Consider the following 24069-nt stretch of genomic DNA (forward strand, 5'->3'; position numbering starts at 1 on the left):
CCCCTCAAAGTTAGTATATATTGGCGCCAAAGGCGCCTTTAGAAAAAATTTAGGGTCGGTCGGCCAAAAATGGATTTCTGAAAAAGTATCAAAGGGGGACCCTTTGGGTCGGCAGGGGGTCGAATCCCTGAGGGGGGGGGGGGGGCGTCTGCCCCCCTCCCGCCCCCCCTAAATCCGCCCCTGAGCTCGCATACGGCGGGATTTCTCCCACCTCACATGAGCATCCATTTTGTGTTGTAACGAGGTAGCAAGTGGTTTTACGAGGTTGAATAGGAAAACCAAATATTTTTGTAAGAGCCAACAAAGTCTGGAAAAGCCTGATTCCTTTCATTTTATTAAATCCTCATTACTTTGCTGGAATACCTATCCGTTGTATAGCTACATTCCAGGGATTTGTAAATAAAAAATACAAGTCTCCTTTTTGAAACTCAAACTCATGTAAAAAGTAATATTTAATAATATAAATTATTAGCGACACAATTTACACAAAAGCAGCATTTTAAGAAATAAACATCATATGATATTGGTAAGGCACTAAGGAGCAAAAGATGAAAAGATGATGTATTTGGCAACAAATTAAGGACATCAGATAAGGCAAAAGATATGGTCAGTGACAAATGTAAGGCAGCATCGAAGAGAAACTGTTTCGTTCAGCTTTGTGGGTCTTGTCGGTTAAACTTGCATTCCCTTAAACTCGACCTTTTCATTTATTGTACACGTATACAACTCGGCGACATTGATTTCTTTCCATTGAACTTTTAAACATTACGAGGCCAAACTGTGCATTGTAAGCGGATTCCACAACAGGCCAAAATCAGATTTGTCGCGGAACCCGCAACATTGCTACTTTTCTTTGATTTTTTTTGCTGTTTTGGATTATCAGAAGCATATCAAAATTAAATTTAAGCATACCAGTTTATTCTGATGAAACTTCAATTCTTTTAGGATTTTAAAACAAAAATGGAAAAACGGGCACTTAAACGGTAGGAAGAAGGCATCATATTCAATTTTGATGTTTTGACTCAATTAAGGTTCAGACATAATAAAACAATAAACTTGATGACTGAAGTGGCCCAAATGAATTGTTTCTCTATTATCGGTCATTAGACTAGTAAATAGTTTAACTTGATTTATTTCAATATGATGCAGATACTACTGAGGAACTTTTGTTCAGGTGTGTGCTGCGAATGCGACTGAAGTAGTCGGGATTACGTGAGGCGCAACAGCAGGAGTCGCCATCTGCATCATGTGTTGGAGAGAGGTAACAGCGGCCGGGTGAGTTGCGAAAGAGAAAGCGGGCACAGAGGAGACTGAAGAGTGAGACGAAGAGATGAGATGTTGGGTGTCCATGTAGTTCCTCGGAGGAGCTGGCGGATACCGAGAACCCATCGTGTCCAGAGAGCAATTGAGAGACGCGTTTGTTGATCGACCTGAAATCAGACGCTGATTTTATTTTCTCAAGGTGCATTTTTGTAGCTACAAACGTTTAATCCAAGTACGCAACCAAGCCCCATTTGCTATCAAGTAACTGCCTTCGACAATTCATAAAAAGCGAAAATTCGTAACAGGCGACAATGTTTAACAAACGACAATTCGTAACACGACATTGGCAAGTAGCGACCACTCGCTCTGCTGCGCTTACATTCGGCACGATATGTATGAATCAGGATTTGCCGCCTAACCTACAGTCACGTAGTGTCGCTATCTACGACAGGAAGCCTCAAGAAATGCGTAACAAGTAGAAGGAATTCAATTAGGAGTAGTCTTGATACATTTCCGAAATTAAGGCTCTATTCGTGATTATCTACTTCCCTCTATTACTGCCGAAAGATGTGTGTTTCCAGCTTGTTCCGATTGGTACTTGCTTGTCGCTGACGCAACAAGCTCTGGACAAATGAGTTCAATTGAAACGAAGTGTCCAAAACTGAGATTGTGTTTTCGCGAAGAACTTTTCCCAAGCCAGACGTGCTTATAAATCTTTTTTCACAATGGGTCATTTCAATGACAACGTTCATTTTAGCCAGGTTATTGGCTGTTTGGATACAGAACTTTGAGTATAGTTGGCCAACACTGCCACAAATCTTTCTTTATTTGAAAAGCGTAATTTATACAGTACAGTTACTCTTTATATGCTCTTCACGTATTGTCGCTAAGTCCTTTAGAGACGAAAATAGAACAGCGAAATTTTGAGTTTTTTTTCATAAAATCCAATCAAAGGAAGAATAATTCGAATTCAGTTAAGAGCTCAAAGTCAAATATTTTTCAATATTCCCAACCTCAAAGTTTAGAATCAACTTTTTGCAAACTTTGCCAAACCTTCAATTTTGCCACACTTTCTTCATTTTTGCCACACTTTCTTTCAGTTTACTTAAGATTTGAAAGTTTACAGACGAAAACCTACATGATGCCAATCAAAATTGGATCAAGTTAACATCCCACGCACGACCCGACCCACCTCGTTTACTTCATCCCACACACGACCCGACCCACCCTCAAAACTACCGTGAAAGTAAAATATATGGATCTAGCCTGGGATATACCAAACAATCCCTCTTTCTTTAATGAAGGGGACGAGATTCTTAAATAGATAATTCAGAAAAATATCTAGACTTTTTGGCCAAGGAAAATGCAGGAAAATTAAAATTAACAGCTGACATCTCGAATCAACCGTACACTCTCCCACCCCCCCCCCCCATTGATGTGCCAATTTTATGTGCGCGTTTGTTTGAAATGCATACATTATACAGAATTATTTTTCAATTTTAATACGTGGTTGGAGGGAAATTCTACGGTTGGCCACTTAAGTGGGAGGGGGGGGGGGGGAGATTGTACGGTTGATCCGGCATCTCATATACTCTGCATTTGTTTGGACGCCAATAAACGCTTTTTTATTTGGGGGAGAGTCTTTAGTAGATACGCTAGCAGATCCATAACCTGCAGCTGTGTAGGGTATTGTAGGGTCGTGGTTGTGGCCATGTGTTGGTTCCTGGATGGTCATGTTCGAGAACCTCTGAATAGATTCGGCAGTGGACGAAGAAGACAGGTGATTATTAGACGACTGCTGCTGCATCAACATCTACAACAGAAAGAAGAATAGCCAGTTTCAATAAGCGATGCAACAGTACCACAGAAAAGACTCTGACATATGTTAATTTTCTCATTCAATATGGAGTTTTAATTTGGATCAAAAAATATTACTAGAATCAAACATCTCGATCGGACTAATAAAAATTGCAGCGAATCATATTTTACAAGAAAAAATTTGAGACTCGAAAGCGCTTAACTGAGCATGCTTATTATCACATCTACAGTGCTACCTAATTACATACATCTCTTCGAACTTTTTACCCTTGTGATAAGCTTTTTTTTCCCCGAAGACTTTTTTCCCGTAAATAACTTAAGGCACAGAATGGTCAAATGGTAAAAAATGTGTGGTTGCTTACGGTAACTGTATAAGCTTCATGCAGTTACGACCGTCATTTAGTTGTGTTACGCGTAGAGTTGAAAATGAGTTTTTGTAGGATTCCAAAAATTTTGGTACATTTTCGGCACAGATCGATAAAGTGAATAGCTTCCTAATGCTTTTTTTTTCGAATAACTTTTTTTTTATTTTGTATGCGAGTAATTGAGTTCTTTAAAGGGAATTGTTAAAATTTTTATTCAATCTATTAGACTTTTTCGATAAAGTGAAAAAAAAATTCAAAATTTTGAAAATGTTTTCAATTAATTTTGATTTTCTTTTGTAATTTTTTTCTTAGTTCAAGTAAAAAATTGTGTCAAACAAATGTTGTTATTGGTTGAACGATCGGCTAAAACAGGTTTAAAATTGTCTGTTGCGAATTGAAAGAATCAGTATCTTGAGTTTTCTAATTTACCTAAAGCCCTTGACTTCAAAACTTTTTTGCTTCAGTTTTTCTAATGACTTCTGGTTAATTCATACTTATCCGCTTTTTGTCTTAAGTCAGCTTTAATCATCAGAATTTTTTAGTTGAACAAAGTTTCATAATGCTATCCCAAAAAAAATCAAAAACTCGTCCGCTTCTTTATTTTTCCGTCCAACTCTTTTCGTCCGACTCTTTTACGTCTTCTTTTTCGTCCGACTCTTTTATGTCTTCGTCCGCCTCTTTATTTTTTCGGCTTTTAGTTCGAATTACACGAATACTTTTTGAAGATTCAGCTTTCTTCTTTTTTCTAATGGCCATTACTGTAAGCAATTGAGTAAAAATACTTTTCCGAAAACTTTCTTGCAATTTTTTGAATTTCTAATTTAAATTTCACAAATATATTTTTTTTAATTTTCATCCTATATTTTTTGTTTGTTGAGTAATGAGCACGGAATTTTTACGCATTGGATTATTACTCTCGCAAAAAGCATTGTGGGGTTCGTATCACTACGTACTTTTCGTTCTGATGCAATTTTAACGTTCAGTTGTCTTATTTGGCATCTTATTTTTAATTAAAATGATTTTGTTCCAGACAAATTGATACAATTTCCACATAAACTGATACAAATCGGTTCAATGTTCAATTTAGGTCTTTTTAGGTCTTGCATTAGCTAGATATAAAGCACTCGTGGACAAAAAACAAGAAAACATTTTGGTTGATTTTCTGCTTATTGGCTGTCAGTTAAAATTTTGTTTGCCGGCATTTCTACCTAATATTTTCTCTACTACAAATTTTCGGTTTTATTTTGAAGATTGATAAAACTCTGGCGAAATAGTTCCTAGTTTCTATTTTACTTTTTCTTCGCTCAAAATCGTGTGTGCTTTTTTTCAGCGCCATGCTGTTTTCAACCTATGCTTTTTGTATCGTAAGTGGTGCGACGCTCAGCTTTGCAAGTGTAAAACATTGAACGAAGTAGTTAGAACTCAAAACACTGTTAACTTCATGCCAGGCTTTTGATATCAGCATTTTCATATAAATGATTATGGAATCCACCCTAACATTAATTAAATTGGAGCTCAAACTAACAAATACTTAACTAATTAAAATTGATTACTAATTCTACCAACGCAAGAGCCAGATTCAACCAAGCTGTAATCACAACAGAGATTCAACTGCTCTGTATACGAAGAGAACAAACTATTCCTATCATGCTCTGACTTGCTTGTTTTTGGTTGAGAAAAACAAAAAAAAAACATTTTGGTTGATTTTCTGCTTATTGGCTGTCAGCTTAAATTTTGTTTGTCGGCGTTTCTACCTAATATTTTATCTACTACAAATTTTCGGTTTTATTTTGAAGATTGATAAAACTCTGGCGAAATAGTTCCTAGTTTCTTTTTTATTTTTTCTTCGCCCAAAGTCGTCTGTGCTTTTTTTCAGCGCCATGCTGTTTTCAACCTATGCTTTTTGTATCGTAAGTGGTGCGACGCTCAGCTTTGCATGTGTAAAACATTGAACGAAGTAGTTAGAACTCAAAACACTGTTAACTTCATGCCAGGCTTTTGACATCTGCATTTTCATTTAATGATTATGGAATCCACCCTAACATTAATTAAATTGGAGCTCAAACTAACAAATACTTAACTAATTAAAATTGATAAGTAATTCTAGCAACGCAAGAGCCAGATTCAACCAAGCCGTAATCACAACAGAGATTCAACTGCTCTGTATACGAAGAGAACAAACTATTCCTATCGTGCTATGACTTGCTCCAATCGATGAGATAGAATCTAGACGAATAGGTCTGACTCAAACATCCCTGGTGCAAGATATGCCTAACCGCTCCAGACGCGTAAAAAACAGCAATGAACACTGATAAACTGTTGCGCTGATTAATAACATAACAGCTCGAGAACAACCTGCAGAAAGACAAAATAATAGACCGGAAAAACCGTATATGACATGGTGACACCGTGCAAGACTCTATTTCTGGATTCACGGCTAGTCAACGGCAACTGGAGACTACAACACGTAAAAACACACCATGACAAGAGACATGTGCTGAAGCTGAAATGAGCAATTCAACCTGGTTCACACAGCACGGCTCAGGTGTGGACAGACTGACCACTCATTTTAAAGCAGACAAGCTACCTCAGTTGTCAAGGTGGAAAGGCTACCTTCCTTTTATCGACTCAAGCACCCTAAAAACACCCGGAAAACAATTTTTCACCTATAAAATAATTATTTAATTATTTCTTGGTTATTGAAGCAGTAAAAACTTGCGCGGGCTTGTTCGCATGTTGCTGTTTCAACTCCGTGTAATTCTTCGAACGCGTTGCTGATCTTAAGCGGAGCTTTCTTTTCATTTGGACATTTGTCAATCTGCGTTGTTGGCGCATTTCTTCGACATACGGTGGTCCAAACCTCAACCGGTAAAGCCTTTCGTTGAAATAACTCTGTTTTAATGTGCTTCTTAATTTATTATCTTCCCGTTGCTTACAGCAATGATGTGTCGGTCATGAATACACTTTGCAACAGTATCGCTCAATCTCTTCAGACAAGGAACTTTTAACAACTGCTGTGTCAGCTTAGTCTTTCCCATTAAACACTCTGAAAGATGGCACAACAGACTCAGAGTAGCAAAAAGTAGCAAATATTTGAAAGGTAGCGACCATATAACGACCACTAGCGACCAGTCGCTACAATAATGACCAAGTGGTTACCCTGGATGTGGGTAGCCGAGCAACAATCAAGGATCAACTTAGACAGGCGAGAAAGACGACTACTAATACTTGTCATCAACCCGCTTCACGCATTATTTCAATTTGGAGAACCAAAGCTGCAGACTGTGACCTAAAGCATCCCTACCTCTTGTTGCAATGCACGTAGATGGTTTGGCAAGTGAGCTACTGACCCAGAAGAAAATGAAATAGAAAATAGGTATCCAATAACAAAAAAGTCGGTGAGCTCAAAATTAACTCAAAACTCTCACAAGCGCAGTAAAATGGTGTTGATTAAAAAAAGTACCCCAATACCAAAAGTAAAGTAGCCAAAAATTTAGCACACAAAAACCACTAGCTAGTTGAAATTTACTGAAACTAGTAATTTTTTGTCTCAACCCAAAATTGACTGAGTGCTGAATCTGTTATCAACAATTCTATTATGAAAATGACAATCATTCAATTGTTACAAGACGACAAACGCGCATTGAGCGACTGTGCCAAGAATACATCGGATACCAGTGAACCTCTTGCAATTTCATCTACGAGACGATGTGCTAAGATTCTATCAAACTTTGCCTGCAGCCATCAGAGGAAACGTCACGAACAATCTCGCAGCCCTAAAAGATCACTTTTGCAATCCCCAGCTTCATGAAGTACACGTCCTGTAGTTAAAGGAACTCCAATTAAACTCAGGAGATACGCCTGAAACTTTCCTGATGAGCCTAACAAAAAAGCGTGCGTAGCGTATCGAGCGTATCTCACACCAGATTTGCCAGCCGTAGCCACGATTGACGGTGCCGCAGCGGATGCGGCGGTACAAGCAGCTCTCTTTCACACTGAAACAGCTCAAAGGTAAGAAAGATTAGAAGCAGTAAATGACAATCGGAATGAACAAATCAAGCGATTGTTCAAAAAAGGAATGTCAGGCTGGTTGAGATCAAAATTACTGGAGGTACCTTGAGCTACCACAATTCAGGTCCTTTGTAACTTGACAAAGAAGCAAATCACGGTTCGAGAGATTCGTCGAGCCGATGATTGCCCTGGAGACGGATTTAACGAAGTAAACTATAAAGCCCCAGAAAACCTTATAAGCGCTCTCACCAAGCTGTTGAGGATTATTATCGAGCTTGTAAAAAGTAAAAAAAAATGTGTCAAACAAATGTTGTTATTGGTTGAACGATCGGCTAAAACAGGTTTAAAACTGTCTGTTGCGAATTGAAAGAATCAGTATCTTGAGTTTTTTAACTTACCTAAAGCCCTTGACTTCAAAACTTTTTTGCTTCAGTTTTTCTAATGACTTCTGGTTAATTCATACTTAACCGCTTTTTGTCTTAAGTCAGCTGTAATCATCAGAGTTTTTTTAGTTGAACAAAGTTTCATAATGCTTTCCCAAAAAAAAATCAAAAACTCGTCCGCTTCTTTATTTTTCCGTCCGACTCTTTTCGTCCGCCTTATGTCTTCGTCCGCCTCTTTATTTTTTCGGCTTTTAGTTCGAGTTACACGAATACTTTATGAAAATTCAGCTTTCTTCTTTTTCTAATGGCCATTACTGTAAGTAATTGAGTAAAAATACTTTTCCGAAAACTTTGTTGCAATTTTTTGAATTTCTAGTTTAAATTTCACAAATATTTTTTTTTATATTGTTCATCCTATATTTTTTGTTTGTTGATTAATGAGCACGGAATTGTTACGCATTGGATTATTATTCTCGCAATAAGCATTGTGGGGTTCGTATCACTACGTACTTTTCGTTCCGATGCAATTTTAACGTTCAGTTGTCTTATTTGGCATGTTATTTTTGCTTAAAATGATTTTGTTCCGGACAAATTGATACAATTTCCACACAAACTGGTACAAATCGGTTCAATGTTCGATTTAGGTCTTTTTAGGTCTTGCATTAGCTAGATATAAAGCACTCGTGGACAAAAAACAAGAAAACATTTCGGTTGATTTTCTGCTTATTGGCTGTCAGTTAAAAATTTGTTTGTCGCCGTTTCTACCTAATATTTTCTCTACTACAAATTTTCGGTTTTACTTTGAAGATTGATAAAACTCTGGCGAAACAGTTCCTAGTTTCTATTTTACTTTTTCTTCGCTCAAAATCGTGTGTGCTTTTTTTCAGCGCCATGCTGTTTTCAACCTATGCTTTTTGTATCGTAAGTGGTGCGACGCTCAGCTTTGCAAGTGTAAAACATTGAACGAAGTAGTTAGAATTCAAAACACTGTTAACTTCATGCCAGGCTTTTGATATCAGCATTTTCATATAAATGATTATGGAATCCACCCTAACATTAATTAAATTGGAGCTCAAACTAACAAATACTTAACTAATTAAAATTGATTACTAATTCTACCAACGCAAGAGCCAGATTCAACCAAGCTGTAATCACAACAGAGATTCAACTGCTCTGTATACGAAGAGAACAAACTATTCCTATCATGCTCTGACTTGCTTGTTTTTGGTTGAGAAAAACAAAAAAAAAACATTTTGGTTGATTTTCTGCTTATTGGCTGTCAGCTTAAATTTTGTTTGTCGGCGTTTCTACCTAATATTTTATCTACTACAAATTTTTGGTTGTATTTTGAAGATTGATAAAACTCTGGCGAAAAAGTTCCTAGTTTCTTTTTTTATTTTTTTCGCTCAAAGTCTTCTGTGCTTTTTTTCAGCGCCATGCTGTTTTCAACCTATGCTTTTTGTATCGTACGTGGTGCGACGCTCAGCTTTGCATGTGTAAAACATTGAACGAAGTAGTTAGAATTCAAAACACTGTTAACTTCATGCCAGGCTTTTGATATCAGCATTTTCATATAAATGATTATGGAATCCACCCTAACATTAATTAAATTGGAGCTCAAACTAACAAATACTTAACTAATTAAAATTGATTACTAATTCTACCAACGCAAGAGCCAGATTCAACCAAGCTGTAATCACAACAGAGATTCAACTGCTCTGTATACGAAGAGAACAAACTATTCCTATCATGCTCTGACTTGCTTGTTTTTGGTTGAGAAAAACAAGAAAAACATTTTGGTTGATTTTCTGCTTATTGGCTGTCAGCTTAAATTTTGTTTGTCGGCGTTTCTACCTAATATTTTATCTACTACAAATTTTCGGTTGTATTTTGAAGATTGATAAAACTCTGGCGAAAAAGTTCCTAGTTTCTGTTTTTATTTTTTTCGCTCAAAGTCTTCTGTGCTTTTTTTCAGCGCCATGCTGTTTTCAACCTATGCTTTTTGTATCGTACGTGGTGCGACGCTCAGCTTTGCATGTGTAAAAACATTGAACGAAGTTGTTAGAACTCAAAACACTGTTAAATTCATGCCAGGCTTTTGATATCAGCATTTTCATATAAATGATTATGAAATCCACCCTAACAATAATTAAATTGGAGCTCAAACTAACAAATACTTAACTAATTAAAATTGATAACTAATTCTACCAACGCAAGAGCCAGATTCAACCAAGCTGTAATCACAACAGAGATTCAACTGCTCTGTATACGAAGAAAACAAACTATTCCTATCGTGCTATGACTTGCTCCAATCGATGAGATAGAATCTAGACGAATAGGTCTGACTCAAACATCCCTGGTGCAAGATATGCCTAACCGCTCCAGACGCGTAAAAAACATAACAGCTCGAGAACAACCTGCAGAAAGATAAAATAATAGACAGGAAAAATTGTATATGACATGGTGACAATCAAAACACCAGTAAATGACAATCGGAATGAACAAATCAAGCGATTGTTCAAAAGGAATGCCAGACTGGTTGAGATCAAAATTACTGGAGGTACCTTGAGCTACCACAATTCAGGTCCTTTGTAACTTGACAAAGAAGCAAATCACGGTTCGTGAGATTCGTCGAGCCGATGATTGCCCTGGAGACGGATTTAACGAAGTAAACTAAAAAGCCCCAGAAAACCTTATAAGCGCTCTCACCAAGCTGTTGAGGATTATTATCGAGCTTGTAAAAAGTAAAAAAAAAATGTGTCAAACAAATGTTGTTATTGGTTGAACGATCGGCTAAAACAGGTTTAAAACTGTCTGTTGCGAATTGAAAGAATCAGTATCTTGAGTTTTTTAATTTACCTAAAGCCCTTGACTTCAAAACTTTTTTGCTTCAGTTTTTCTAATGACTTCTGGTTAATTCATACTTAACCGCTTTTTGTCTTAAGTCAGCTGTAATCATCAGAGTTTTTTACTTGAACTAAGTTTCATAATGCTATCCCAAAAAAAAATCAAAAACTCGTCCGCTTCTTTATTTTTCCGTCCGGCTCTTTTCGTCCGCCTTATGTCTTCGTCCGCCTCTTTATTGTTGTTATTGTGACCTAAAGCGCTTATATGTTGTAACCTAAAGATGTTGATTAAAAAAGTACCCCAATACCAAAAGTAAAGTAGCCAAAAATTTAGCACACGAAAACCACTACCTGGTAGAAATTTACTGAAACTAGCAATTTTTTGTCTCAACCCAAAATTGCTTGAGTGCTGAATCTGTTATCAATAATTCTATTATGAAAATGACAATCATTCAATTGTTACAAGACGACAAACGCGCATTGAGCGATTGTGCCAAGAATACATCGGATACCAGGATCACAACAAGTGAACCTATTGCAATTTCATCTACGAGACGATGTGCTAAGATTCTATCAAACTTTGCCTGCAGCCATCAGAGGAAACGTCACGAACAATCTCGCAGCCCTAAAAGATCACTTTTGCAATCCCCAGTTTCATGAAGTACACGTCCTGTAGTTAAAGGAACTCCACTTAAACTCAGGAGATACGCCTGAAACTTTCCTGATGAGCCTAACAAAAAAGCGTGCGTAGCGTATCGAGCCTACCTGACACCAGATTTGCCAGCCGTAGCCCCGATTGACGGTGCCGCAGCGGATGCGGCGGCACAAGCAGCTCTCTTTCACACTGAAACAGCTCAAAGGCAAGAAAGATTAGAAGCAGTAAATGACAATCGGAATGAACAAATCAAGCGATTGTTCAAAAGGAATGCCAGACTGGTTGAGATCAAAATTACTGGAGGTACCTTGAGCTACCACAATTCAGGTCCTTTGTAACTTGACAAAAAAGCAAATCACGGTTCGTGAGATTCGTCAAGCCGATGATTGCCCTGGAGACGGATTTAACGAAGTAAACTACAAAGCCCCAGAAAACCTTATAAGCGCTCTCACCAAGCTATTGAGGATTATTATCGACCTTGTAAAAAGAGTCTCCTATTATATAAAACTTACGTATTTCCGACTTGTTGATTCTTCAGCTGGTTTATACTTCGTCTGGTTATATCTCACCATAAAACTTGCATAAACCAAACTTTTAAAAGTATCGCTTTTTAAAGGATAATGTTCGGTACTAAAACCGAAACAGTAAGTCGAGGAAACAGAGCAGCTTTTCTTTCAAAGCTGATAAATACAGCAGAAATCAAATTATCTAGGATTTCAAATGTAAAGGAGTTAATTGACCAGGAATTTAAATTGAATGGTAAGAAAGTTTGAAACTTTTAAAAATTCTAGCTACAAATTTACATGAATGCATTTTCATACCAGAAAATTTCAATACAGCCCTGTAAATTTTCATGCAAGGATACAGTGCGCTTCACTAAAAAACTAACAACCAATTCAAGATTACCTGAGCAGTTGAAGACATGTTCTGATGACCCGAAATCATCGAGGAACTCTGATGCCCATGTTGTACCATAGTGAGGGCGTTGTCATAAAATAGTTCCTGAATCGAGGGGCTTATTTGTGAAATGTCTTCAGCTAGAGAGCCTTCTCGGGGGCGACCGCCGTTGCATAGCAACGCCCACTCCATCATTTGCTCAGATGGATCGAGAGCAAAATTGGACAAACTTGTAATTACATCACAAGTGTCTTCGGTCCGGTTTATTTTAGATGAGTTGCTTGGAAAAATTTGGTGATTTGGAGCAACATTATAACCGATTGAGGTTGGAATACTGTTTCGGCTAGTTTCGAAATCCGTTATCATGTCGGGCGACAGCGACGGGTGCACATCGAACCCTGAATAGCCGTTTGAAAACGGTGAAAAAATTTCGGGATCGAGTTTATGAGATGATCTACCTTGGATAGAAATAATCTGGTTAGAATCTTGCGTGAAAATTGGAGTTTGTCCACTCATGTCTTTAAGAGTTTGTGCGAAATTCAAATCAAGTGCATTTGGCCTCATGTTCGTGGAGATCAGTTGAAAATTAGCTTATGTCTTCGTCCGCCTCTTTATTGTTGTTATTGTGACCTAAAGCGCTTATATGTTGTGACCTAAAGATGTTGATTAAAAAAGTACCCCAATACCAAAAGTAAAGTAGCCAAAAATTTAGCACACGGATACCAGGATCACAACAAGTGAACCTATTGCAATTTCATCTACGAGACGATGTGCTAAGATTCTATCAAACTTTGCCTGCAGCCATCAGAGGAAACGTCACGAACAATCTCGCAGCCCTAAAAGATCACTTTTGCAATCCCCAGCTTCATGAAGTACACGTCCTGTAGTTAAAGGAACTCCACTTAAACTCAGGAGATAAGCCTGAAACTTTCCTGATGAGCCTAACAAAAAAGCGTGCGTAGCGTATCGAGCGTACCTGACACCAGATTTGCCAGCCGTAGCCCCGATTGACGGTGCCGCAGCGGATGCGGCGGCACAAGCAGCTCTCTTTCACACTGAAACAGCTCAAAGGCAAGAAAGATTAGAAGCAGTAAATGACAATCGGAATGAACAAATCAAGCGATTGTTCAAAAGGAATGCCAGACTGGTTGAGATCAAAATTACTGGAGGTACCTTGAGCTACCACAATTCAGGTCCTTTGTAACTTGACAAAAAAGCAAATCACGGTTCGTGAGATTCGTCGAGCCGATGATTGCCCTGGAGACGGATTTAACGAAGTAAACTACAAAGCCCCAGAAAACCTTATAAGCGCTCTCACCAAGCTATTGAGGATTATTATCGACCTTGTAAAAAGAGTCTCCTATTATATAAAACTTACGTATTTCCGACTTGTTGATTCTTCAGCTGGTTTATACTTCGTCTGGTTATATCTCAACATAAAACTTGCATAAACCAAACTTTTAAAAGTATCGCTTTTTAAAGGATAATGTTCGGTACTAAAACCGAAACAGTAAGTCGAGGAAACAGAGCAGCTTTTCTTTCAAAGCTGATAAATACAGCAGAAATCAAATTATCTAGGATTTCAAATGTAAAGGAGTTAATTGACCAGGAATTTAAATTGAATGGTAAGAAAGTTTAAAACTTTTAAAAATTCTAGCTACAAATTTACATGAATGCATTTTCATACCAGAAAAGTTCAATACAGCCCTGTAAATTTTCATGCAAGGATACAGTGCGCTTCACTAAAAAACTAACAACCAATTCAAGATTACCTGAGCAGCTGAAGACATGTTCTGATGACCCGAAATCATCGAGGAACTCTGATGCCCATGTTGTACCATAGTGAGGGGGTTGTCATAAAATAGTTCCTGAATCGAGGGGCTTATTTGTGAAATGTCTTCAGCTAGAGAGCCTTCTCGGGGGCGACCGCCGTTGCATAGCAACGCCCACTCCATCATTTGCTCAGATGGATCGAGAGCAAAATTGGACAAACTTGTAATTACATCACATGTGTCTTCGGTCCGGTTTATTTTAGATGAGTTGCTTGGAAAAATTTGGTGATTTGGAGCAACATTATAACCGATTGAGGTTGGAATACTGTTTCGGCTAGTTTCGAAATCCGTTATCATGTCGGGCGACAGCGACGGGTGCACATCGAACCCTGAATAGCCGTTTGAAAACGGTGAAAAAATTTCGGGATCGAGTTTATGAGATGATCTACCTTGGATAGAAATATTCTGGTTAGAATCTTGCGTGAAAATTGGAGTTTGTCCACTCATGTCTTTAAGAGTTTGTGCGAAATTCAAATCAAGTGCATTTGGCCTCATGTTCGTGGAGATCAGTTGAAAATTAGCTTGTGGTGACACAGATGTGATCATATTTTGTTCATTGTTGACCGAAATTGGAGTGCCAAATTTTTCCTGGTTCAATGGAAGTGACATTAAATTTGAATTTTTAGAATTAATTGGGAAATTAACTTGGTTCGACAAAGAGAGCTCAGGAAAATTACAGAAATTGGAAATGACATCAGCATGCGTTTTTTGTTCGTTTTGCATGCTATGCGTGGTCGAGTTATTTTCGCTGTTGGAGACATGGATCGTATTTCGCTGATGACTGTTTTGATGATCGATCTAAAACAAAAGAGAAACCTTGTTTATTTAAGAAGTGCTCGCAATTAAAAGAAAAGGACCGAAACCTTGAACAAACATTTGAATGTATGTGTAGTGAGCGCTTTAGGTAAATAAAGTTTCAAGTGTCGGAACAAGATAATTCACGTCCCAACGTGACACATGAAAATAAGGGTGCCGGACATCAAGCCGACGGGACTTGAAGCCGAATCGTATAATAAGGGACTTCAAGCCGAAAACTTTCTCATTAAGTCATGAAATAAGATTAATTTGAACACTTTTCTGAAGATTTTCTCATTTTCATGATCTTTAGTCGGTTTTAATTAGCGGTTTCATAAAATTTAAACCTCCAAATGATGTTTAGGAAAGTTGAAAAATAAAACACGGTTGAAGGCAAATTTCTTGTTTATAATTTGGGCATTTCAAAAACCGGCTGATATTATTAACGGATGTCAATCCTAAGTGATTCATTGTCATAAATAACGCTTATTATGGACTAAACTAGCGTAAGATTTTGAAAAGCAACGTTTTATAGATTAAAAAAATATTGATTTGAGGTGCTTGTAAAGTTTAATTTCGGCCTGAAATCCCTTCGGCTTGAAGTCCCGTCGGCTTGTTGTCCTAGACCCACTTGATGAAGGTTCATCGAAACAATGGATCAATTGAGCAATCTCACCCCCCCCCATTCTCGCGTGGGGGGAGATAGCTCAATAGGTACTTCAGACATGTTTATAACCACTTGAAAGTAGTTTAAATGATATGATAATATGAACGAGATTCTCCAACGAATATGGAACGCCAACTTTTACAATATCAAAGCTCAAAAATTACATTCATGAACGTAACATTCAGTGAAAACAAAATCAATAAAACTGAGGCACATAAAGCGACTTTTTTCTGTCCTAAATGAAAAAAAAGCTATTGCGTACAATAGTAAGGTGCTTAAGAGAGCTTTTTTGGTATTCAGATACAAGTTCAGTGCACCAAGCCTGATACTCGTTTTCCTCAATGAGAGGCAAGAGTCGCCCAAACAAAATTTTGCAAATTAATTTTTTTTCTTCAATTTTTCGATTTTTTCTTTTTCAAAATTTTTCTCGATACTCATATAAAATTAACTCCCGTCGATCAATTGATTGCGTGCCATAAGCACATCAACCATCTAATTGCGTTTGTTGGCGCCTTTTGTGGTGTCTTAGTTTTTGCTTGGGGGGAGATAGCTCAATTGGTCAATACTGGGGGGAGATTGCTCAATTGATCCGAAACAATAACCAGCGACAGCGAAATTTGACTAATGGACCAAGTTTATACCCCCCTCCCCCAAATAAACCAAGTTAAGATCATCCACCCCAGCGTTCAATTTCGATTAAATTTAATCGCTAAGCGCTGCGTGTAAAATGCTCTATTCTGATCGGCTAAAAATTGTCAGAACCAACGAACGCAGAACCAAGTTAATATCCTTCCCGTAAACGGCTTTGAGGGGAGGGGGGTAAGTTAACTGTAAAAAGTTATCATGGTTGAGAGACACAATAACACAGGGACCAAAAGCACCTCTTGGCGTTCATTTTTTTTCTTTAAATGTTCAAAAAGTATTTGAGAAATGTATCAAGTCAACAATCAATGATGGAAAAAAATCAACAACGGTTCGAAATAGAGATGTACCGGATTCCGGTTCCGGAATCCGGCAAATCCGGCAATTTTGGGATGTCAATCCGGATCCGGAATCCGGTAAAAAGTAACCGGATTTTACCGGATTTGATTCGCCTAAAATTTGTTGAATTCTCAGTTAAAAAATAAGTTTGCAACTGTTTTTATTCAAGCTGTTACACAGAAATTTTACTCAATGTATAAATTATTGAAGAAGTAAAAAGTTATCATGAATCAAAACAAGCTGTTCGGAAAATTCTGGTAAATAGCGTGAAAACGAGGCGCGAATGACGCATATACATCAAACAAAAACTACTCGTAGCAGTAATACTTGATTTCAACAGCTGCACTCAAATTACTGACAAACAATTAAATGAAATCCGGAATCCGGTTCTTTTTTTACCGGATTCAATCCGGATCCGGTAATCCGGTAAATTTCGATCCGGTCACATCTCTAGTTCGAAATAGAAAATTGCGAAGAACATACTTAGCAGTTTTGAACATAGATTTTCCTTCACAACCCACTTTTCCTAGCATGCACAACTTACTTTAAATTTTGACCCAAAACAATAAAAGATTAGTCAGATTGCTTTGAAAACCCTTCTCCCGCCAATACGCGATGTAAAGAGCAAGCTTAAAAACAGTAGTAACAGACCAAAAAATAGCCTCAATTGAATTTTGAATGATTTTTGAGCCGTAATAAATCGCCGCTCACGCAAAAACAGAAAGAAATGAATCGCGCTTCAACTATCCCAAGTTTACAAACCAGATCTTTACAAAAAGTAATAAGCGCGGTAAAAAAAATCTATCAATTAAGAGCTCATGGGAAAAAAATTTCAGGTGGTACAATAAAGCGAACCGAAGCTTAGCAACTCTTAAGATATAATGATGTATGCCTATATGGTAAACAAGACTGCTCGTATCAGGGCGACACACTGAATGTCTTTTTTTTTGCATTTTCACTTCTATGGAATAATTTAAAACAAAATACTTGATGAAACTTTCACGAAAAAATTCAAAAATTTCAAAACCCTTATATGTTTTTTGTTGAAAATTAACCCCTCGCCCGCTATGTTAAGTACAAAGTGATATGTTTAGCTTCTAGCAAAATATTAAATAGACCAAAGAGCATGCCTCAATCCATATTGAAACGATTTTGAATACGGATTATAAGTCTGCACTTACGCATTAATAGCTCGAAATGTATCCCACGTTAATTGTCTCAAATTGGCAATTTAAACCTCCATATTATAATAAAAAACTATCACAGGTGAAGTTTCTTAATATAATTGCAAAGTTAAAACGATTGCAAAGTGTTGAAAAACCGAGAAAATATCAATCGTTAAAAACAACAGAAATAAATCTGGTTTTTTAAATTTTGTAAATAAATGAAATGACATTTTCAGATTATACAGAAAAAGTGCAATTCAAGCACCCTGAAACTATATTTGCAGAGAAAATTGTTCGTTTTAAACTATGAACGGAAGTGGAAATTATACATTACTAAAAAAGAAGTTTGGAAAGCGAAAATAAAATTGATTTTTACTATTTCCATCAAATTTTTAAATAAATAAACGAAAATCAAAACCTTTTTTCAGTCAGTATTTTGTCAGTTTCTCCCGTATATCGATGAAAATTAAACGAAAATTAAATACGATTTTGCAGGAACATTTTGAAAGCAAATCAGAAAAACCACTTTTGCGAAAACTAATATAACAAAAATGCAACCACCATAAGCTGAAAAAAACTCAGTTCGAATAATTATATGCGTGCACGTAACTTTCAAACGAGCTTGCGAATAATTTATAATAATAAACACCAGTTTATACTAGCCGACGGAGAGAAAACTAAATCAGAACAAAACCAACAAGAGATAATAGTTTCCAAACTCTGTCCTTACGCATGCAATCGCTAAAAACTCATTGATCCGACCATTTGAAAAACGTGGAGGAACTTTGTATTCGGGTGTGTTTTCGGTTTTTTGTTTTCCAAGCAAAATCAGATACCTCAAACAATTATCGGAATGGATCGTGTGATACATCATATAAAAGTCCTTTCAGTCGTTATTCGCGTCGACTCCAAGCAAAATCAGATGCCTCAAACAATTATCGGAATGGGTCGTGTGATACATCATATAAAAGTCCTTTCAGACGTTATTCGAAAGTTCTTTCCCTCTAAAGATCGAGAAAAACCAGTTTGAAATTTTTGTTCTGATTTCAGGCTAATAAATTGAGCGTGCAGGCGTACAATAACTTATTTATGCTCAATTTAAGCCGTGAAAATTTAGTTTCACTAGAGTAAAGTTAATTTTTGTTTAAGTTGTTAAGTTAAGTTTACTAACTTGGTGCTTGATGGGTGTGATTGCGATTTGGTAACCTGGTGCAGAATGCTGCAAATTGTGGCTCGATACAAGAGGGTCTAACCATATTCTATTCTTATTTGCTCTGTGGGAAATGGAGTCACTTGTAAACGCCCTGGCTCTAGGACTATCGAGAAACTCTTGATCATGGTTGTGATTCATTACTGAGAAACTTGCAAGGTCATTCGTGGATTCAGTTGGCGTGAAATAGTAATTCTGATCAAACAGGGATCCATTGTTATCTGTTGAACATCGAACTTGACCAAGTTTTGAGTTAGGAGCTACGCACAAATTTGTGTTAAAAATGTTGACAGATGTTTCGCTTTTGCACCTGCTTGCTGGGCGGTTCGTATCTACCGAAGCACCGGATACTGACGGAGCTTCGCGATGAACAACCGATGACTTGCGCTTGGCAGTCGCAACTGTTCTTGTGCTGGCACTTGACATTGAATTTGATCGTGGCGGCGTTCCAGCTTGACCTGGAGTTTCATCTACGACCCAAAATGACCCCTTTTCTTTTGGATCTGAGCTTTGTTTGCGTTTGAACTGTTTGCCCAAAGAAAGATTGTGACGTACGGAGTTTTTCCAGCCCTTACTTTCCTTGTGTTTGTTGAAGTAGGGTAATTTCTCCACGAAGAACTGGTAGATGTCACCCAGTTTCGCCTTTTTACTCGGTTTCGACTGAAACAATCAAAAACATCAAATTTAATGAATGCTGTATATCAAGAAGAGGCTTGATATGTGTGGAAGACTCCCTTCGCCAACCGAAAGAGGCTCTTTTCCAGTTTCCCACCCCTCGTAAAAAAGTGAAACCGATTTTTTAAACTATTAACCAATTAAAATATTTTTAACCAAATCGGTTTACCCAAGTTTGCTTTTAAACATTGATAAAAGAAATTATAAATAAGTTCTATTTTATTGTTAATAATGCAAGCTTTAAGTATTCGGAATGCGAATTTGGCGGTCGTTATCAAATTGGGATCAACCGTACAATTTCACCCCCTTAATGACCCAACGTAGAAAACCCTTCCCAAGCATGTATTAAATCTGAAAATTGTTAAAATTACAAAATAAAGCTGTTCGAAAAAATTGTTCAAACGGCATTTTGCATTTAAAAAATGTTGTAAAAATTTGTTCACCTGTTCACGCTGACACGTTTTGAAGCAATCATTACATGAAAAGTGATTTTAAATAGACTTTCATATGTTGAGTTTCAGAAAACAAATCAAAGAGGGGGGACTGGAAAAGAGCCCCGAAAGATCCCTCTTTAATATAAGTTAATGGCAACATTTTTGATGAAGGAATTTTTACTTAATTGCAAAGCGCAGAGGAAGCAAAAGCGCAGCTAAAAATTCACTTTCTACAAAAATGTCAAATATTAGAACTTCCCAAGATCTAACTTTACCGTTTCAAATGACCTACAAACTTGGAGCTTGACTTTAGACAAATATTCCAATTTTTGTTTTAAATATCATTTTTCGAATGCAAGAAAAAAGAAAAGGTTCGCAGTAACTTTTGACGCCAAAATTCTATGAAAACATTTGATAGACATTTAATCATTCTACTTATTAATTAAAAAACAATACAAGCATCCGACCTTGATTGCATTTGTGATGATGTCGGCGTAGCTCTCATTGCCCCAAGCATTCCTGGAAGATCGAGATTCTGAGAAGGAGCCTCCATACTTGTAGTCAGAACTATCTGCTTCAATCTGGTCACCGCAAACACTGCTGCTACTCACTGGCTCCTGCTGGCTGTTAGGATACTTTGTACTTGAGCAGCATGGCTCTTGCTTGACATCTGAAATTAGAATTTAATTTTAATTTTATTTACAACTTAATTTTATTGCGAGTGAAAAAACTGTTTAAAAACGAGCACTTCAAGTAACGCTTTTAAAAAAAATTGGTTTTTATCTGGAGTTCTTTTGCTGGTTATTAGGAAAACTGATTTTAATTAATCTTGTGCTAAATGAGACTTCGAGATGAAAATACCACGTGGAAACGGAAAAAAAACATGGTAAATTATCTCTGAATTCATGGCTCTGTTGCCGTTTCTCCCACCAGGAAAAAAATTGGATTTGCGCGCACGTCGTAGATTGTACAAGGCTTTGTATGAAGATCAAATGCGTTTGGAATTGAGTAATTGCATGCCAAATGGGCAATAAGTTTTATGGTAAAATTTACAGGTGTGTAGTGCAGGGTGTAAAATAGACATTATCATTTTACAGAGTTTGTACGAACAATTTGCACAGACCGAGTTGAAAACTAAACCGTCAGCTTACTTGAACTCGAAGATGTGACCCATGAAACCTGTACAGAGTTAGACGGTATGTTCCTCTCTGACTCAAGCTGTACTTCAATCGGACCTGCCGATGACTTCACGCGTAGGCTGAAATCAGAGGGACACGTATTTCGTCGCCTTTTGCAGGATGACAACTCAAACTCGTCCCCATCGTCGCCTAGAATGTCGAAAAATTTAGCTCCAGAAGCTGGTACGCTGATAATAGCGGGAACTTTAAAACCGAGTCGGATACAGGCTGTTTTTTGAACACCTGTTATCTCCTATAGGCTAACTTGGCCAAAAATACACAAAAATTTTTTTGATCACTAAGAACATCGACGTTTTATGCTCAAAATTTGAACGATAATTCACTTGACATTTTGAAAATTTGGCGCTAAAAATATTTTCAAAAATCGAAGACTAGATCAAATGGCTGTGGTTAATAAACTTGGAAATTTTCTGAATTAGATTCAAAAATGTATTCATAAAGACAAAACTCGAGGTTCAAATAATTTTTCTTGAATTAGGAAAAGAGGTTCAATTTTTTATGAGCGGCTAGAAGTTTCTACGGAATCAGTTAGAAACCAAGCGTTTTCTTTTACTTAAAAGACATTTTCCCTCATTTTTCAGGCCACAGAAAAGTATATACACGAATAAACGTCTTCTCTAGGGCCCTATGTATTAAGATTAGGTATAGATTTTTATTAACAGTTTCAAAAAAGGAGAAATGAGAGAAAATAGAAAAATTAACTAATGATATGACAGAAGCAAATGTATTTCCTTTCAGCTTGGCCAATTTATTTTCAGTCTAAAATCATATAAGAAATCAGGAGGGACACAATCGCTAAAAAAAATTGGAAAAAGACTGGAGAAAGTGGAATAAAAAAAACTACCTTTTTTTGCTCGCTTCATACGTTGCATAGATTCGTTGACATTTAGTAAAACAATTTTGTAAAGTTAAACAATTTCGGGGGCGTTCAACAGTGCCAAAAAAGCGGATTTCAGAATAACTTAAAAGCATTTTCCAACATTTTCTCAAGAGCGGCAAATTACTGACGCTAATTAGCAAAGAAAGCACTCCGATTTTGGCGCCAAAATGTCTGCAACTGCAAACTAAAGGTTGCGTCCCTCATGCTTGAAGGACCAAATGCTTGAAATTAGTTTTAACTTACTTTCAGCCGCTCAGAATTGAGTATTCAAAACCTCAAATTAAATCGCGAAAATCTCAAATTAAGAAAATAAATCCAGGCCATTAGTGTTATTATTGACCAATTAGTCAAAAAGCAGATGAGTTTTCAAGACTGAAAAATTCTTATGATTTTGACCTCAATACTCTTGATGACTATCTGAATAGTATTGCGGTTGTAACCCGCAATTTGTAAAATTTTTGATTATTTTCCACTGATTTAATACATTTTCTGTTAATATTGACTTCGATTTTGTGAGAAAAACCTTTAGCCAATAGAAACGCTTAGCTAAACGCTTACCTCCCCCAAATTAAACAATGCTTTTGACTTGAAACTTTGAATTGAAACTTGACTTCATAACACCTTTTTTTATTTTAACTTTTAGCTTTAACTTCAACAAAGGCTCTTTTATCTTCAAACTTTGAATTGAGGGCTGGGGACATGTTCACCTACTAGCGCGAATACCATTTTTTCTATTATACGTTTTGTTCCCAAGTTATTTGTATTTTTGTGTTTATATCGAAAATAGGTCTCTGAGGAAGAAAAACAAATTTACATCCCCTTGGAAATTAGCCGGGCGATCAAGTTGTAACTTTGCTTGAGGACTGGGGACATGTTCACCTACTAGCGCAAATACCATTTTTTCTATTATAGGTTTTGTTCTCAAGTTATTTGTATTTTTGTGTTTATATCGAAAATAGGTCTCTGAGGAAGGAAAAAAAATTACATCCCCTTGGAGTTTAGCGGTGCGATCAATTTGTAACTTTGCTTGAGGGTGGGTGACATGTTCACCAACTAGCGCAAATACCGTTTTTTCTATTATAAGTTTTGTTTCCAAGTTATTTGTTTTTGTGTTTATATCGAAAATAGGTCTCTGAGGAAGGAAAATAAATTTACATCCTCTTGGAGTTTAGCGGTGCGATCAAGTTGTAACTTTGCTTGAGGGCTGGGGACATGTTCACCTACTAGCACAAATACCATTTTTTCTATTATAAGTTTTGTTCCCAAGTTATTTGTATTTTTGTGTTTATATCGAAAATAGGTCTCTGAGGAAGGAAAATAAATTTACATCCCTTGGAGTTTAGCGGTGCGATCAATTTGTAACTTTGCTTGAGGGCTGGGGACATGTTCACCTACTAGCGCAAATACCATGTTTTCTATTATAAGTTTTGTTCCCAAGTTATTTGTATTTTGTGTTTATATCGAAAATAGGTCTCTAAGGAAGGAAAATAAATTTACATCCCCTTGGAGTTCAGCGGTACGATCAATTTGTAACTTTGCTTGAGGGCTGGGTACATGTTCGCCTACTAGCGCAAATACCATTTTTTTCTATTATAAGTTTTGTTCCCAAGTTATTTGTTTTTGTGTTTATATCGAAAATAGGTCTCTGAGGAAGTAAAACAAATTTACATCCCCTTGGAGTTTAGCCGTGCGATCAAGTTGTAACTTTACTTGAGGGCTGGGGACATGTTCACCTACTAGCGCAAATACCATTTTATCTATTATAAGTTTTGTTCCCTAGTTATTTGTATTTTTGTGTTTATATCAAAAAGAGGTCTCTGAGGCAGGAAAATAAATTTCTATCCCCTTGGAGTTTAGCGGTGCGATCAACTTGTAATTTTGCTTGAGGGCTAGGGACATGTTCACCTACTAGCGCAAATACCATTTTTTCTATTATGAGTTTTGTTCCCAAGTTAATTGTATTTTTGTGTTTATATCTAAATAGGTCTCTGA

The 24069-nt window shown here is 36.9% G+C and overlaps 1 protein-coding gene across 1 annotated transcript; it reads right to left on the reverse strand.

Annotated features, from left to right (window-relative positions):
* Nucleotides 1–449: 449 nt before the first annotated feature.
* On the reverse strand, nt 450–21527 carry LOC134839757 (uncharacterized). Its single transcript, XM_063855380.1, has 7 exons — nt 21521–21527; nt 21150–21326; nt 20466–20668; nt 18851–19549; nt 14011–14868; nt 2935–3076; nt 450–1430 (listed from the first exon to the last, which is right to left on the reverse strand). Exons 1-7 carry the CDS (start codon nt 21525–21527, stop codon nt 1171–1173), a joined length of 2346 nt encoding a protein of 781 aa, XP_063711450.1. The 3' UTR covers nt 450–1170.
* Between the last annotated feature and the right edge of the window lie 2542 nt (nt 21528–24069).

Source organism: Symsagittifera roscoffensis, chromosome 2 (assembly GCF_963678635.1).
Source record: "Symsagittifera roscoffensis chromosome 2, txSymRosc1.1, whole genome shotgun sequence".
Classification (NCBI taxonomy): domain Eukaryota; kingdom Metazoa; phylum Xenacoelomorpha; order Acoela; family Convolutidae; genus Symsagittifera; species Symsagittifera roscoffensis.

What these genes read in the sequence shown, in the direction of transcription:
- LOC134839757 (XM_063855380.1), bottom strand. An exon ending in GGTCACATCTTCGAGTTCAA is followed by an intron (nt 20,669 to 21,149) that starts GTAAGCTGACGG and finishes TTCTAATTTCAG; the next exon opens with ATGTCAAGCAAGAGCCATGC. An exon ending in AATACCCTACACAGCTGCAG is followed by an intron (nt 1,431 to 2,934) that starts GTTATGGATCTG and finishes GTCTGATTTCAG; the next exon opens with GTCGATCAACAAACGCGTCT.